The 19,347-nt window shown below is 37.9% G+C and overlaps 1 protein-coding gene across 1 annotated transcript in view; it reads left to right on the forward strand.

The window, feature by feature from the left end:
- The first annotated feature begins 5,399 nt into the window (after positions 1 to 5,399).
- Positions 5,400 to 19,347, forward strand: part of mafb (MAF bZIP transcription factor b) — a 58,647-nt gene continuing 44,699 nt past the window's right edge. Inside the window, exons 1-2 of the mRNA XM_056739609.1 lie at positions 5,400 to 7,800; positions 15,006 to 15,073. Coding sequence (XP_056595587.1) covers positions 6,431 to 7,800; positions 15,006 to 15,033 — 1,398 coding nt within the window. The 5' untranslated portion in view covers positions 5,400 to 6,430 and the 3' untranslated portion in view covers positions 15,034 to 15,073. The remainder of the gene's footprint in view (positions 7,801 to 15,005; positions 15,074 to 19,347) is intronic.

Raw genomic sequence — 19,347 nt, forward strand, 5'->3', positions numbered from 1 at the left:
TAAATGGGAATGAAAGGATACCAGGTAAGAACCGGTTTCAAATCAATGCACAGCAGAGACCAATTCACATACACAAACTCTACACGAGTGTACAGTCAGTATCTATGTTTAATAAACCGATGCGTAGTAAAGTCTTCGTGGAGAGAGAGAGAGAGAGAGAGAGAGAGAGAGAGAGAGAGAGAGAGGTGGATATGTAGTGATAAACATGTCTGGAGAGAAATTGAGAGCACATTAAAGTCCAGATGGTGATAGGAGAAGATGAAGTCTAAAAGCGGGAAGCTTCTGCTCAATTACTGCACTTTGTTTCCATGAGTTGAAGCTCAATATGGTAAAATACATTTTTTTAATTCCCTTCATAAAAAAATCACACGGAGAGACGACGTGGTGAAACAGCAACCAATGTAATAGCTTTTATGTCTCCTTTATTCTATTACAAAAGCTACAACAGTTGGAGAAACCTATGGAGAAACATTTCATTTTTCCATAGCTGGTAATTAAATGTTCCTCAAATGAGTTCATTGAAATCACAGCGTTCATTTGTGTTAAGCTTGGGATTTAATAGACGTTGTTAAATAGGGATTGTGGGTGAATATTAAGCTAGTCACCCACTGGGATTGTATAATGAATGAATGTCGTCATAATCCCGATAATGGTGGATTACTTTGCATCGAATGGTTTTATTAAAGTTCACCGCGAGATGTTTATGCAGAAAATAACTTCAAGCCACAAGATATCTTCCCTCAAACTAACCTTTCACTGTCCGGTGAAGTGAAGATAGGAAGATGTGGGTATGTATTGGCTAAGCATGGTGATGAACAAACCTTCTTCTACTGTACTGTCACACTTTCAGGTCAGTTACTGTTAGGGTGGAGAAGGAATTTAAAGAGATTCTTCTTGAGTCAACAACATGTGTACGGTATGGCCAGATATCTCAATAAAACACATTTTCTTAATAGCACAGATATATGTAATTGTAATGCAGGGATACAGGTTGAAATGTGTTATGTATGTGCCTATAGCCATTGATATGTACTGTATACGTGCGACGCTGGTTTTCTCAAGACACGTTGATCCCCAAAGTTTCATTTGCTGTCGTCACTCACTGTAAAAATGTTGATTGTAGAAATCACCAAGATTTCAATTCCTTAAGAAACTGGATAACCTTTCACTGTTGTTTTGGTTTATGTTTAAGATGTTAAGCTTAATATTAGGCTACATGTTTATGAAATATTGTTCCGTTTTAATGACATTTCAGTTAACGTCAATAACATATCACACAACAGCATGTAATCTTTCATACGCTTATGTGGTTGGATACATTTCTGTGAGGTGCCAGATGGGCTGCCAAATTGGTAAACGCTACGCTGTAAAAAAAAGAGAAAAAACGGTAACATACCCGATAATAAAATTACGCTTACACAATAAAATTACAGTTTGGGGTTGTATGTGAGGGAAGTAGTGAACCACTTAGGCTACTGTATTGACGGTTTCAAAGCAACAACATAAACAAACTTTACTGCGCATGCACAACTTCATGGACTGCCCTGATCTTCCGGAATACATTCCAGTGGATTCTTTCTGAGAGAAGGAAAACAACTGAGAAGAAGCGTTACTTGGTTAAACTTGTCTCTCCAACATTTTGAATTTAGACTGTGATACCATATCGAACCGCTAGAAGTCAATGGACCATACTATTTGTTTAAATGCGTCAAAACTACAGGACCCATTCAACAAATTGTTTATTTAATCAAATGAACATGCATCAAAATTCCACAGATTGTTTATTTAATACAATTATTATACAATAAAATAAGAATTTAAAATAATAATAACATTCATTTAAATATAATCTTAAATAAAATATTGATCTGCCCGCTGCTACAAGATCTGCAGATTCTGTAGCCATCTTTAAGAAACTTCAAACGCAGACCGGAAGTTACCTGCAGTCCAGGCGAGGCTTCCGATGAAAGTCTGAACTGTCTTATAGATTATAACACATAACATTTTCACTTAAAATAACACAGACAAAAAAACTTAGTCCAAATCTACAGTATGGACGATTATAACACATATTTGTTTCCACTTACAGTAGTGTAAAACATTCAGAACATATGCAGGCACATAACAATGCCCCTCACAACATTTCTCCATCATGGTGGTCAATTCTCACTGGCAAACATGACTTACATTTACTTTAGAAAATGACAAAATGTAGTTTACAGTATTGTCACGTTTATTTATTTATCAAAGTGTCGTTGCATGACAGACTGTTTTTGAATAAGGAAATTATTGATTGATTGCTTTAAATATGAATTAGCTTCATCAGAGCTTTACTGTGTGATGTAGTACAGTATTTTCAAAAAACTTTGTATGGGTCAAAGATGAAAAAGGGTTTAAGTGTAAAACAATAAGTGTAACACTGCTTTAAATTGTTGGTTTTTGTTTCATTTATTTGCATTCTTGTTTTTTGTGGTAAATAAATAAATATCATAAATTTTTCACTGATTTACAGCAGACGTCCCACTAAAATGTCATTATGTCAAAAATATGTATTTACTTATTTAAAGCACAATCAAATTTAATAAAAAAATATATATTTAATACAAGTCTGAAAAAGCATGTTGTTTGAATTTGTACATAAATATTGTGTCACACTGAATGACAATGTATCATTATTTCCACCGAAAAATTTTATTTACTAAGACAGTTACTTACATTCCATGTGCTTTCTATGGACATGAATTACTTTTGTAAATTTCTTCTGATGTAGACATCGGAAAGTCTTTGACCCGTATACGATGCATTCAAAATCTCCCGTCTTCTCAGTTTTCTTTCTCCATTTTAATCTTTCTGAACAAAGAACATCAACTTGAGCACAACATATAAAGATTTAATAAAAGAAAACAGCTGAAGCCATTGCTCAAACAATAGGAGAACTCAGTAATGGTTGCAATAATTAAATGTATGTGGATGAACTGTAAATCATGCGCTTGGTTATTTTTAAAGAATATTCATCAATATTCTCAAGGGGGGGGATTCCGAAAGGTCATAAAATCTCTCATTAACAAAGACCTTGGTAATGTGCTCATATGAACATGAAGAGCCAAGAAATGAGATATGATGAATCGTAGTAGATTATAGGAGTTCCTCTACACGCTCTCTTTCTCTGCTCATTGATCACAAAGGGTCTCTTAACCCCACAGCAATAGCTGCTACTCCTGAAACCCTTTAAAGGGAAGAAAAAGCTCTCGAAATGTTAACAAATCAAGTTCCTTTTCATTCAACCGTCCTTGTATCCCTTATCACACAACAATGATGTAATAATGTATAAGCGTCTGCCTGTAATACCATGTGACACATCAGATTCATGTTTTTCCACTCTATATTAAAAGATATTAGAGTTTTAATAAGTTGACATGTTATCTTTTTCAATTTCATATATGTTTACTGTATGTGTTTTAATGTCACCTGGTCTACCTGTCAAGTAAGCAGTCACATGACAGTAAACAGGAAGTAGCATGGCTGTCAATCGATTGTCTGGATTGTGGATCTTTTCAGAATCATTTCTGTCTTGAAGGATTGGCATTTTCATCTTATTGGATCGTGTATAGACTGGTGGACACTTTCACATTTTAATTTTCAACATGCCGGGACGCTTAAGGACTGTTTGGCACTAATGGATTCTATGCTTTTAGCAGCTTGAGCGTAAATGATTTCACCCAAAACAAAAAAGAAAACATTTTGAAGAACAGCAATGCCCCCCTTTGATTTCCATTGAATGAATCCAATACCATTGAAACATTTCTCCAAATATCTTCTTTTGTGTAGGGTTTACATGAGGGTGAACACATGATGCAAGAATTTTATTTTTTGTGTTTCTTTTGGGTTTTCCTGCATGCGTTCTGTTGTTCTAAGTTCATTTTGTGTCTTGTAAACACCACCTTTATTGAATTTACGTCACTTGTTAGTGTCAACTCTTAATCTTGCACAGTAAAATCTGACCCTGATGATGAACCTGCCCTTTTTACATCAAAACAAATAGTTTATAATTGAGTTTTGTTTTCTTTGTGATATAAGAATACTGACCTTATTGCTGTTATTAAAACAGTAATGGTGTAAACATGTTTGATTGCTCTCAAAGTTATGCCACAATACAAATATCCTAATTGGGTTAAAGGCTAAAATGTGACCTCAACATGATTTTTGTCCAAATCGCTCATACAAATTAAACTGATGAGAGAGTGTAATTCCACTCTCTATGAATTATTTTACTGCACTCTATTTGTAGCCAGAAATATTTTTGTGGAAAATTTGCATTTGTTTCTGGTTAGAAATAAAGTATAACTATTATACCACTTGTGATTCTCTATATTGTTCATGTAGAAAACAAGTGTCCTCAGGTGAGATTCTACCTGAAGGGCACATTGATCAAATCAGTAACATGTACTTGTATCTGTAACATTGTAGGTACTGGGTACCCCATCATAACCTTCATCATTATTAGATGCCATCAGTCATGTGCAGCTTTTCAGAATCAGAAACCTGAGATGCATTATTTAATGATGTGGCATACGAGGGACACCTCACCTTAAAGACTTACATACAGCAGAACAAATATTTCAAATGACAGAAAAAAATGTTGTGAGACCACACATTACATTGTATTAGCATTACCCTAAAGAAAAAAACTTGCAGTTTGAGGAAAACTATTTACTTTAAATATGTGAGATAGTCTCACTGCCTTTATTTCTCTTGATTGTTGAGCAGTTACCCAGTCAGAAGGGACATAAATTCAATATTTATTCAGTGCTTTTGAGCAGCCTCCAAAGGCTTTTGTTGGGTGATCTAATTAATGAAATAATATGTTTATTTTCTAAGTCTAGGTCCCCAAGAACAGTCATTGAGACTAAGAGAATATTTATTTCCTATTGGGACCCTTGGGCTTGTATTTATTTTTATTTCTACGCTGGCGGCTTTGTAGTTTGTGTGGCTTCTTGTCGTGGAATTTCCACAGAGAGCTGGAGCACATTTCAATATCTCCTGTGAGAATAGTCCGCTTTATTGTCTGCTCTCATGAGCTAATGCTGCGCTGAGAGAAAATCCGTCCTCTTAATAAGAAACCCTCCAGCAATGAGGGCCGTTTTTGTGCACTTAAAAAGATGTGTGTAGTGGTACTACAAAATAAATAAGGTAATGCATAACTCTGTCCATGTTTCACATATTTCATGTTATAAAAAGTAATTGCGGTAGAAAAATTATTATGTAATTCCAAGGTGCTTTAATTACATGTTTTTCAATACCCTGCAATGTTAACAAACATAATAACAATCATATATGAATATTAAAATATAAAGAACAAATTAAACATTGTAGCAAATTATTGATCATTTAAAGGGCACTCATGTCCTAGCACATCCCATAATAAAGTGGGTCCATGTATAATATTCCTTAAAAACAATCAAACATTGTCCATGCATAACCAGATAAAAAACATCCCGAGTTGTTGTTTCAATATACATTTGGAATGGTACGTTGACTCTAACACACATTTATGAAGATGTAAAACGTGTATTTGCATATGTAGTGGAAAGATTTATTGATTTGTCATTATGAAACCGCTCCCATACAGCTTTTAGAAACGTTAAAACATCTGACAGTGAGCTGACACCCAGAGATGAAACGCTCCTCTAATGGACAGATGCTGTTGTGTTTGGCCGAAAGGGGGCGCTGTTGAGTTTTGAAACCGCAGGTCCGCCGAAATGTTGCGACCACGTTTTGGTAGTGGAAAAAGGAATAATAAATCATATAAAGTAATATAATCACATTAAAACAACATAAAGGAGCGTTGTCTGTGAAAACCACGTGGATGTTTGAATTGATTTAGCTACATCTGCATTTTCATCCGCTGTGAAGTGTCTGTATTATTAATAGTGTTATTATAAAACATCTCAAACATATATCAAACGTTCGTGGCTTTTAAAACAATATTTGACTTGTAAATAAAATAATCAATGATTGTTCTAGCATCATGTTGCGACAGTAAATAAGTAAGAATGAATGGTCAATCCTTTAACATTTATATCTTAGATATCGAGCATTTAAATGACTAAACTAACGTTAATTTATCGACTCGATCATTACATAATGCAATAACGACAGCATGTGGACATCCTCAGTAAAAAGAATAAAACGTCCAAGCGTTTGACAAACGCTATAAATCTCTGACGAACTCAATGTTGATAAAGAGTTAAAGTTCTGCTCGTTTAGCTCTCTTGTCAGTTCTGACAGTTCGGAAAACTTTTGTTTCTTCTCTAGTATGCAAATTGACCCTCGGATTCCGCGAGCCTATTGGCTACGAGTCCGAGTCAATTTCGTATTTCAAACCTGACGTCAGGGCGGCTATAAAACTCAGCATTGCTTTTATACTCCTATGCTCGGTGATCCTTTAAAAACTCTAGAACAAGCCCGGAGTACTTTTTTTTCTCCTGCTAAGAATCCACTTGCCACTCACATACATGTTAGGGTCCTCGTTCCTGCGAAACTATTGAAAAAAAAAAAGAGGAAGACCCACAGAAGCCATGCGGTGTTAAATGTTTGCGACGCGCAGACACTCGCGTGGAAAGAGAGAGGCACTGGAGACGCGCGCGCTCCTCCATGCGTCCGTGCGCGAGAGGCGAAAACGCGTGAATTAAAAAAAGAAATAAATCCGCACTCGAGAAAGCTTTTCTTCGCTTTTGAAGAATTAAATAAAGAAATCAAGCTGGCTCACGCTGTCTCGAACCCGACCACTTTGACAGCTGCTCTTCACCCCCTTTGGAGGACTGTCAACAGCAAAAGGATGGCATCAGAACTGGCAATGAGCAGCTCCGACCTGCCCACCAGTCCCCTGGCCATGGAATATGTTAATGACTTCGATCTGATGAAGTTTGAAGTGAAAAAGGAGCCGGTGGAGCCCGATCGCAGCATCAGCCAGTGCAGCCGCCTGATCGCCGGGGGATCCCTGTCTTCCACCCCGATGAGCACGCCTTGCAGCTCGGTTCCCCCTTCCCCAAGCTTCTCGGCGCCCAGTCCGGGCTCCGGGAGCGAGCAGAAGGCGCACCTGGAGGATTTTTACTGGATGAGCGGTTACCAGCAGCAGCTCAACCCGGAGGCTTTGGGCTTCAGCCCCGAGGACGCGGTGGAGGCGCTGATCAACAGCAGTCACCAGCTCCAGAGCTTCGACGGCTATGCTAGAGGGCAGCAGTTCTCCGGCGCAGCCGGGGCGGGAGGCGCCATGGCCGGGGAGGAGATGGGATCCGCTGCCGCGGTGGTGTCCGCGGTCATCGCCGCCGCCGCAGCGCAGAACGGGGCACCACACCACCACCACCATCACCACCACCCCTCCGGGCACCATCCTTCGGCCGGCATGCAGTCCAACGGCAACTCCGCCAGCCACCAACACATGCACCTGGACGATCGCTTCTCGGACGACCAGTTGGTGACCATGTCCGTGCGCGAGCTCAATCGTCAGCTACGGGGGGTCAGCAAAGAAGAGGTCATCCGACTCAAACAGAAGAGGAGAACCCTCAAAAACAGAGGCTATGCCCAGTCGTGTCGCTATAAGCGGGTCCAGCAGAGGCACGTCCTGGAGGGCGAGAAGACCCAGCTCATACAGCAGGTGGACCACCTCAAGCTGGAGATCTCCAGACTGGTGCGCGAAAGGGACGCGTACAAAGAAAAATACGAGAAGCTCATCAGCAGCGGCTTCAGAGAAAACGGATCGAGCAGCGATAACAACCCTTCATCTCCGGAGTTTTTCATGTGAGTTTATCGGCACTTAAACAGACAAGCGAGCTCACCTGCACGGTGAAACACATGGCAAAAAGTTTCGTACGCGCATTATTCGCGTTTTGTTGGATTGGGCGCCCTTTCCCTCCCGTATATTTTCTTTCGTTCCTGTTTTTTGCTTGTTTCTATTTTTGCTATTTAGATAAGGCTTTTCACATTCCATTCAGAAATTTGCTTCACCTTTTAGTCGCTTTTCGGTTTGGACGATAGGACATCCGTTGTCGAGCGGTGCTTGCTTTTATTTTTCTCTTGAAAGTGTAATATCATTAATTTTTTCTCACGGTGTCCTATGCCTCGTGTTGCGTAACTTTTAACTTTACATTTTTGTCAAGTTCAGATGACAGGTTACGCGAGTTTGCACTCACTGAATGAATGGAGAAGTGTTTGAACTCTTTATCATCTGTCATTTCTCTCATACGTTTTTTTGTTACGTGAGTGACATTGTTCCAGCTATATTGTGCTACACGTCTCATTTTATTGTGTTGATGTACAGAACTTATTCAATGTATTTATTCTATGTCATGTTCGACTCCACATGCTGGTCATGCTGGATGACGATATTATAGCTTTTTCTTTCTTATACCGCAATGGATTGCTCGGACATTACATTCATTTCCCATTGTCTGGTCTTATCCACTTTTTTGGGACTTTGAGCAAAAAAGTGTGTATTCACCCCCTATATGAAACCTCTCATCGTCTCAATGGTTCTTGCACTTGCCATATCTTTTTTTTGCACAGCAGGTATCCATTTACAGTTATAACACGTGGATTTATGCTTTGAAAAGAAGAAAGTATTATTTCGGATCCAGAGACATTTGTTCAACATCTAACCTCTAATTGAAACAACTGTAACAGTGTGACACCCCACATATTGCATATTGCCATAAAATGAACGATTTCAAAATATTGAATGGACTTAAGTGTTGATACGTATTCTCATTAAAGTTAAAAAATATTGTATCTCAATGAATAATTAAAAGTGTGTCTTGGCACGCGCTCGAAATACTGCAGTCAAAACTGTTATTTGTTAGGATTTTTGCCTCAAACTTTAAACAGTAGGCTAATAATGTCACTTTATTTGTAATGCATACGTGTATTATAAATCTTTTGGAGTTAATTGCTTTAAAACATTTTATCCACAGGTTGAAAATAAAACCTTTTACCAGCTGAATTTTAACTTTGATGTAGACTTTAAACCAGCTGGTGTCTGAGTATTATACATTAGTAATCTTTCTAGTATTTGATATCGATTAATTGATCTTAAAAATTGATAGTTAATCAATAAATGTTCATTTAAAAACAAATACTCTGTTCTTGTGTATTTTATTAGATGACGCCTTATTATAGTCAATTTTGACAGCACCACTGAATATTCTGCATGACTTAAATATTACAGGTTTAAGGTTTACAATAGTTTCTAGTTATGGAGAAAAGTTCAGGATTTCACTTGTTGCCGCGTGACAGTTCGCTCGAGTTGCACAAAACCAGCAAACAGTTATTAAACCGACTTCACTTAAATTGCATTTAAATAACCAGCTTATCATAATGTTAAAATATTTTTTGGTCCAAAGATTATCTTGAGATAATATTGTTTACAGTGATATTGTTGATAAAAATGATTAAAGGCGCCTGCGCTCCAGGTAGGCTATTTCTATATAAAATTCTGAACATGCATATTTTATTTTCTGAATATTAGTTATAACAAATAAATACTGATATTATATTAATTTAATTACTCAAATAAACCTATATTGAAGTTAAAACAATTTTAAGGAAAAAGAAAGCAAAATGCATTCAAATACACTTGGGTTCATCCGCAAAAATCTCATTTCGGCCAACGTGCATTTTAAACTGAGACTCGCTCTTATCGCACACTGTGGTTTAGTTTTGCTGTCCTCGGTTAAACATTAATATAAAAAGAGTTTTTTTGTGCCCGCATGTGCCATTGTAATAACGGGGATATTGCGCAAATCGCACATGGATTTGACAAACAGTTTCGCCTTTAAATCATTTTCATGTCATCTTAAATAAACACAAATCCTCCACTTGTATATATGATTGCTTTAACGCAATTATTTATTGGGGGATTTGAAAGCAGTGATCACCTGACTCTAAATGCTATTAACAATTCATTTACCTCAGTTGTTTTCTACCAGTCTCCCTTGTCTTAAGGCAACAAGGGCAGTTAATTAACTTATTAGGAACACTAATTATACTTTTACCCAAAATGCACTTAAACAAATAGTGTGTTTGGGGTCTAAGTTTTTTTTTTTATAGAAAATATAATGAAAAATCTTCCTTTCTGTTTTTGCCTCAACCATCATCCACCAATCTCTCTTGATGTCTTTTCACCTTTTTTGTCTACGTTTCCATCTTCCTCTCTGTCTATATCACAATCACATTCTCTCAAATCACCAGAACCATGAGTTCCAGCTCAATTAAAACAGTGACTCAAAGTTTCACTGTTGTAACACCAAACAGGATGTGGGCACACAGCTGGAAAAAGTAGTGAAAGTGTGTGGGATGTCTGAATTTGGGGCTTTTTGTCAAAAGGCAGCGGCTCATCGTCACAGCGGTCATTTGAATTTCAAACAGATGACGCACGCACCCTTAACAAACCGTGTTCGGAGGAATTTAGAGCCCATCTTTCATACAATGGCCCCTGAGCTCGGCTGTGCAGTGCACTGTGGAAAACACAATGATTTCTCGCATGATTAAAACAGAGGCTTCTTTAAATAGATGAATCATTGGTGATTTTCCCCAGCTGAGTTTCGAGTGGCTTTTGAGTGGGTTATCTGGCTGTAATTTCTGGCTTTTCTGTTTGATGAGGTCGAAACGCAAATCTAGTTAATGACACCACCGATGTGACTTTGATCCACAGTCACAGTTGAGCAATATGACAGCAGGTTCAGAACGGAAACTCTTTGTTCCTGTAGAGTTTTGAGATTTTCATGTAAAGACGTATCTACTTTGAGTTTTTTTATGTCTACTTTATAGACTCGAAGGTTGGTGCAGTTTAGCTTCAGCCTGTTTGCTTTAGGAATCATTAAGCACTGCCATGTGACCTCGGATGATAGACACAGTCAGAAAGATGACACATAAAATAACAATAAAAGATAAACCTCGCCAAGAGTGTCGAACTGATTGAATTGTATCAGAGCAAATGAGAAACGGATCACGGGGAAATCAAACAAGAGCTGCTTTGCTTTAAGATGATCAGACACGAGCAGACACTTAATGATGTATTGAATGCATTCTGTTTATCAGGCTGTGATGAAAGAGCACATTACCATACTGTATATGAAGCAAACATTTCATTTCAACCTGCGAATGAAGTCACTGGATCTCATTACACACACCGTGTATATTTTCACACCTCGGCTCCATAACCGACACGCAGCTAACACAAATCACCAAACATATGCACCAGTCGTGCACACAAAAAGGCCAACACGTTCACAGAGATCCTTGTGTGTTCATACACACGCACGCATCACAACGAACGTAGATGCACACACAGCCTGTGATTCGGCTTAATTTAATCAGCAGTGGGATATTGACACCATATGTGCCCTAATCATTGGTTGCGGGCAATCCTGATTAGGTTATTACAGATAATATAGTTGTCTTCTGTCACAATATCGGTATTTTGCATCCGAGGTCAACAATAGGAAATCACAGTTCATCTCATGCATATCGACTTATCAATCATTTACATACAACAGTGTTACGGGCTAATATCTTTAATCATATCAGACATTGTCTCTGCTGGGAGTCGATGTTTAGCTTGGCAGGCACTTTTCGTGCCGCCCAGAGTGATTTTCTCACAGCGTGGATTAAAAAGGATTGTCGTGAGGGAAAGGCCTCGTGGAACTCGAAGAAATACTCCCGTGCCAGAGTCGATTCTGTTGACAAAATAATTTGGAGAAATGCATTCTGGGAATTTATAAAGAAGCAACAAACGTGAAAGAAAATAGTTATTTAACTAATTTTTTTACAAATTCTATTGACTCAATATGATATTTTGAACAGACCACTGATGACTAAATCAAAACAGACAAAACACATTCAGTATAATTAACGCATCGAACTCTCTCCCCACTTTCTGAAGCCATTTTATCTTTAGTCTACACTGGCGTTACAGCATTCGTGATATCGCTGCCTTTTCTCATTCTAAGAGCACAGAACGCTCGGTGGCGTTGAATCCAAGCTCATCTGCATCTCTCCACGCTAAACATTTCCATTTAGAGTGATTTAAAGGAGGGAGTTTATGTCCCTGCCACGTGCGTCCATCATCCGCAGACATGCCCGCCGTCCCCGGGCCCCTCTTTGCCTCTGTAAACCTGAGTTATAGAGCAGCTATTTGAAAAGATAATAATTTAACTTTCCCTCCGCCGTTACACTGTGGGAATGGATGTGTTTTTGTTGATTGCGTTATGTTTGAGACTCCAGAAAGGTTTCTGGGAGGCGCTATCGGAGATGTTGACGGAAATCAGCCGTGCAAAAAAATCATACAATGGTTTGAGATATGGCTGTAAGAAGCATGTTGAAAGGATAGTTTACCGAGATCAGATTCATACGCTCGCTCTCATGCTGTGATTTTTCTCTTTCATAAATAGATATGAATAGGAGTGCTCTAATGAACGTGGATGGTGACCACTGTCGAGCTCCAAAAAGAGCAACATCACACCAATGGTTCTTGTTTATAATAGACATTTTTGAAACATATCTAAATAAATATTAAAAAATGTGAACCATCCCTTTAATTGCACAAGTATGACAGAGTTTGAGTAGACCATGGCTGAGCGTGAGTGGGTTGGTACTATAGGCATTGGCTTTGTGCCCATTATCTGTAATACCTGCATCTCAATGAAGCTGGCAAGGTGATTTACTGGCAAGGTGTCTCAGCTGCAGTCTCTCTTTCTCTCTCTCTCTCTCTCTCTCTCTCTCTCTCTCTCTCTCTCTCTCTCTCTCTCTCTCTCTCTATCTCTATCTCTCTCCTTTTTAACCAGGGAGTCAAAGCGACATTGATCTCACAGCCAGGCAAGGTGACCTACAGAGCACCACTTCCCAAGTCTTTCTGTTCTCGTCTTCATCTCTCCCTCTTTCCATTTTTCTCGTCGTGGAGTCAGTGGCGGGCCGCGACCCCGGCGAGTGATGTCATGTCCTGTGGCAGAGAGCACATCAGTGAGGAGAATATGAAAACAAAAGCGAGTCCTTGAGCTGTTCCGCGCCACTCTTGTATCAATAAACCGCCTCCACGAAGTTTCGTTTCCCAGCACCTGCCGTTACCACACCACCCCGTCGCTTACAGCTCGCTGATATTTAGGGGAGATCTCAAAATTACCTTCAGTTTAAATAATTATTTTCTTTTGAGGGGAGCTTATTCAAAAAAATCTGCCATTTACATCTTGTCACTTCAGACCTGCACGACCTTGAAAAAAAGAAAAGAGAGATTGTTTGGCTACAGACATTCTTCAAAATATCTTCTCTTGTGTTCTACGGAAGAAAGTCAGTCATACAGGTTTGAAATGACATGATAGTAAGTAAATGATGACAAATTTTCATTTTGGGGTACATTATCCCTTTCAATAGTAAGCAAACATGTATTCATTAACAGCTATTCATAATATACTTTTATTGGAGTGTTTTGTTTGTCGTTGATACCATAGCGTTGTCTTTCTTTTAGTAACATGCACACGTTCATCACGTGTGCATTTCCGCTTTCAGTGAAAGACCTGTCACATTGCAAACCAGTTCATTTTCACTTTGAAGTCAATCGCTTACAGCAATAATGAGAACACGGATTGGTACAAGAAAAATTGTGAGGGGTAAAAAGGGAATTCCCAATTGTCTCTGCTGAAAGACTGTTTGATATAATATATTAATGCTGATCTGATGCTGTCTGAGACAAGCAAGTAATGAAAAAACGGCTTAATTTAAGGTTCTGTTTTTAGATGGCTTATTACAATATTTTTATTAATTTTATGCTAAAACTGTGAGAGTGTTTTTTTTTATATTCCCCAAATGCCAATTGTGGACAGCATTTATATTCCTATAATGAAAAGGCATTTGCTGTGGTAAATGAAATTACATTTACATCTCTTTGTTTTACCCTAATATTAGATGTTGAAGCTGTATAGAGTTGATGTTTGATCACCGGACCACACGACACGTGTTGGGGTGTGAGGACGTTTAGAAGTGATGCCTCTTTGTACAGTCCTGTTAAGCAGAATGACTGAGCTTCTCTTTTCAATACGAGTAAAGTGATTTATACAGCTAAGTTTTAAAAAGCATAAAAAATGTAGTGTATTTGATCTGTGCGCTATATTTTAAGCTTTAAGTTTCCAAAAATGTAAGGAAAAGATTAGTTTGAATGGCTTTTTGCAACATTGATTCAACACAAATTCAAAAATCTGTGAAGTTATAACTGAATAGATATTTTCCTGTATATTTCCCCTCAACCAAAAAAAAGATTATTTTTCTGTAGAATCAATCGTGCTGTACTTCTTCTCATGCGAGCAAACGGAAAAATAGTCTGCAGGCAAAGAAATGCTGTGAAAGTACCTGGTCTGTGGGTGAACATTTAACTGCTGCGCTGTCTCTTTAAAAGCTGTTAGTGGTGGTTTTAAATGTTGTTCACAAGCTGAAGTAACGATTGTGTGAGATTAATGTATCGTTTTGCACGCTAATCTTTTTTGTTTTTGGAGATGTTTCAAGCTCACAGAAATGCTCCGAACACAAATATCTCGTGTCTGCTGCACGGCGAGGTCAAAGTTCACTCAGGCGGGCCCGCAGTGATTACAGAACAGAATGAATGGCTTTGTGAACTGAACTGGGTCGAGGGATTTAACAGGATTTACTTTTGTATCAGCGATAGTCTAGAGAGATGTGTGGCTGGATCACTGCGAACTTTAACTGCATATACTGACATTTAAAAGATACAATATGTTTTTAGTTTAACATGTTTGTGTTTGTTTGGGGTTTTTTGTAAACTGCTAGAGTGAGACAGAACTAACAGATTTATTATTGTATTTAATAAAAACTGAACAACTTTTTTTTCTCTGTTGATTAACCTGATGTTCAGTTGAAGTGTTAAACGTTTCCATGGTTTTATATTAATCTTCTTTCTCTCTCTCTCTCTCTCTCTCTCTTTCTCGTTTTGTTCATCACGGAAGGACGTCACGAAAGTTTCTACACCTGTGATATGACCTCTGTCCCCTGCCCTTTGCCCCTGCAGTCTGAGGTAAGACCAACGTTTTTTTAATAGTTTATATTTATTGTAAGTAGTCAAATATTATTTAAATGATTATTCATGATTAATAATAATAGAAAAAAGTGCAATATATGCTTCACTGAATGCTGTCAACTGCAATATTGTTTTTTTTCCTGGTTGTAAAAACAATCTATACAATATTCAATTAATAACAGGCATTGTGCTTACTTGTAATGTTATCAAATGAGATTGTAACAATCTGCTTTAGAACCCATGATGGATACATACCGACCCACAACGCATGTCTTATGTCTTAGCTTCTCTCACACTCTCAGATATTATATATTTAGGTGTCTTTATCTGTTGACACATTACCAATGAAATCGCTTGCCGGTGGCTAGCAGGCATGTTAGAAATACAAATGGGTTAAGTTGTGATGTTTGGGAATTTAAATGACACAGGTTGACACATAATTTTACTTAAGAGAGATTTCTTTTGCCTTTCATGCACTTGACTGTTCATCTTAACATAAACTGACCCCAGCGATGCCATCGCCTGGTATAGGCCAGAAACTGAAATCTGTCCGTACATGTTTGGCTAAAATTTGGTTTGTAGGATTGACCAATTATCATTAAAACCATGATGTGCGCGCGTGTGCGTGTGTGTGTATTCCAACTATTTTGGACACACATTTTTACCCAAAAGTGGGCGATACTTGAGCAAATACTATAAAAACAAAAAGCGTTTTATTGTAAATCATCTATAGGTAACCGTGTTTCTAACTAACTGTGTAACACAATATAAGTCTGTGGAATGTCCTCATTTAGATAGATAAGTAAACGTGTGCGTGTGGTCTAGTTCTTGTTAGCTGTGGGTTCATCTAATAGGACAGTATTGGTTTCTGAGTTGATACATCAGCATTTTGCAGTATTTTTTAGATGAAGTCACAATATGGCCTTCATTTTATCCGCACATGCAGATACATTTACTTTCATTTGTGAAATTGGGTTGTTATCGCATTGGCAGTGCAACAGTATCGTCAACGTAATAAAACGACATATTATTGTTTATTTTGTTTAAAACAATTTTGAAGTACACAATTCAATTCATTTTGTTGTCTTATACAGCGCACCCTCCACTGTGTGTGTGTGTCTGTGTTGAATGTAACCGAAGCCAATAAGGATATGAGATATATTTAGCATCGGCTCCTGATACTCGCTCGACCACACAGTTAAAAATACACAGAGACTCAAGGAGAAACGTTACTGTACGCTCTCATCCTCCTGACCCGCGGCTGGATTCAGACCTGTGTAATGTATCCCGCCATGTGCTCAGTTAGCACCCGGCACACACGGCTTCAGAAAACACCTCGACGAGTCAGATACTCTGACGGGGTCCTAAAAATAGGACCGTTCTGGGTTATGTGTGCAAGTTTAGGCCATTTAAACACCCCTTTTATCTGTTTCTCTATATTTCTGAATTTTTTGATCTGGTTAATATATTGCACTCAAAACACAACACTTGAAGACATTAGTACTTCCTGTAGCCTGCAGCATTCCTCCCGCTCTCTCTTTCTCTCTCGCTCTCTCTCTCCCCTCCATCCGCATTTATTGCCTCTGGTCATCCCTCTTTCATTCTCTCTTTAGATTTATGCCTTGTGTTTAATTAAACCTCATTTTAATCTGCGATGTTGAATAGAAATAGAGAGAGACTCATTTTTGGGTCAGTGGTGGGATCCTTATTTTTTATTTCTGAACTCATTAATTAGGCAGGAAAAAGGATCAAAAGAAAAATAAATGTGAAAAAAGGAAATCTTTTTATTAGGGCTGTCAAAAGATTAATCGCTTCCAGAATAAACGTTCGTGTTTACATAATATGTGTCCGTGTATTGTGCATATTAATTTTGTAGTTATAATTACAAAAACATACTCATAAATGTATACATATATATTTAATTTTTTAAGTGAATTATTGCTATTTACCTATAATTTAAATTAGATAAAAACGTTTATTTATTTTTATATTTTATGTTTCTTAAATATATGCATGAATGTGTATGTGTTATATAAACACAAAGGTAATATGCACAGTACACCGACATATATTATGTAAACACAAACCTTTATTCTGGATGCGATTAATCGCCGAACTTTTTATCAATGACATCACAGATTAACTGATCATGACCGTGTGTTGGAATCAATAAAAAGTAATATACAAAAAAATGAAGCATTTCAATTTCAAACCTACTATATAAAAAATCTACTATTTTAAACCGGTATTCTAGAGGCGAGCAGCAGTGTTTACTGTATATCTTTATATGCTCGTATCGCTGGTGTTTTTACAGTCACTTCAGACTGCAGCAGTCTGCACAGTCACCCGTGTTACAGTCGTGAATAAACGCCCGTCTGTTCCGCGGTCAGTTCATCCATCTCCAGTCGGCGTAACAATGAATGTGTGTCTGACAGACGTGACGTCCATAACCCTCTCTTCCTCCTCTCCGAATCCCTTGCTTTTATTCACCTCCTGGCCGTACCCAAAGCTGCAGATTCGATGGCATATATTTTCCCAGGAACAGGGAGCCTCTTCGCCTCCTTGTTAGCTTGACAAATAACTTCGGTGGCCAGAAAGTGCTGAATTTTAGCTTTCTGTGTCTATTTTCTGCCGGCTGACATTAATTTTGCGAGTGCTGCGAGAACTAACCATCAGAAATAAATAAATAAGGGAATATCAGGGCTGAGGTAGGGCTGTTCGGCCATTATAGGAAGTTTCTGAACGCACGTGTGTTTGGCCCTGTTTGTTGACTTGACTTTGTGCACGTGTCTGCTGTGTCACGTATCTGCTTTCTGTGTGTTTTGTAATGATTTTTGTTGGCATATAGGCCTACTGTTTTTCTATGGATGCAAATGTATTACCGTTGTGTGATGATATCTGAAAACACACGTCGTTGTTAAAAACTTTTATCTTGTTATCTTTCATTAACATTATTAATATTAGACTATTGGTATATATAATCTATTACATATTTATTAAATACTTATGAGGTATTTATTATAACAACAATAGAATACATTTTAGTGATGATCACCAATTAATTTTGGGATTACAAAAAGCATGTTAAATTTTTCACATTTGTAAATTAAATGTAATTCTTCATAAGAAATGTGTTTTTAATAAACACATTCAATACTATTCTTGTAATACCATTACTTTAGGCTATATCTAATGTTGTTATCTCTACACCCGTCCTAAAACAGACACAACTTTGTTTTTTATTTACCTTTAATGTAGAAATCAAAAGACTCGAGCATAGACATTCAGAAACAGATGTTACATTTCCATGCCATGAAGTGAAAGGGGGCCGAGGGGCTCGTGAACACTTGTAAAGCACGTTTAATGTGTTTTACAGACTCAATACAGGTGGGCCTCCCAAAAATTCCCGAGATGACTGTCGCGGTGCCTCAATAGTAGACCGAGTCATATTCAACACTGACATTTTGATTGACCTAAAACTGTTTGTTTCACTCCATCTTCTGCGTAGCCCCATCTCAGGTCATTGGAGGTGGATCGAACTCCCATAATGCACCACAGATCGCACAGAGCAGCTAAAATGTAGTGGCTCTGGCATACGGCTCATGAATTTCACACTTATCTAAGTGATTAGTATATTAGGCAAAGGAAACAGATCCGCCGAACAAAGACTGCAACAGTGAGCTGATGGATTTGAAGTATAACGTTTCTAAACTTTTAAACTGATCTGTCATGCCATCAACTGTCTACAACTAAAACTTCACATATTAATATTCAGAACATTCTTCAAAGGCAGCAATCATGTGTACTACAAAAATAGCAATAACTCATAAAAATAACTCATTTGAATCGCGCACTATATCATGTTACTAAGCTAACCTTTCATTTATTTAATAGCAACCTATCCTCACTAGAGGGCGCTTAACTTAAAACGTAACTGTAAATCGTAATAAGCTGCTCGCCGAAACATTCCATGGACCCTTTTTTAACGAAGGATACACAAATACAAGTTTAATTAAATCATTAAATCATCTTATTACTAAATTCTAATATAGAATAAGTCTATCTGCACTTTTGTCGAAATGCATTGTGGGATTTCAAAGGATGCTTCTGAATGTTGTCTAGTTTAGTCGGCTTTGTAACAGAGCTAACGTTTCTGGAAAGGAATAGCAGGGCCATATACCGAACATCCAGTTTTCAATTGATTTCAACGCCCGCCAAGTTAACTACGTGGCACTTTAATAAGCATAAATACACAAAGCATGCATAAATAT

The sequence above is a fragment of the Triplophysa dalaica genome, chromosome 24, assembly GCF_015846415.1.
Source record: "Triplophysa dalaica isolate WHDGS20190420 chromosome 24, ASM1584641v1, whole genome shotgun sequence".
Classification (NCBI taxonomy): domain Eukaryota; kingdom Metazoa; phylum Chordata; class Actinopteri; order Cypriniformes; family Nemacheilidae; genus Triplophysa; species Triplophysa dalaica.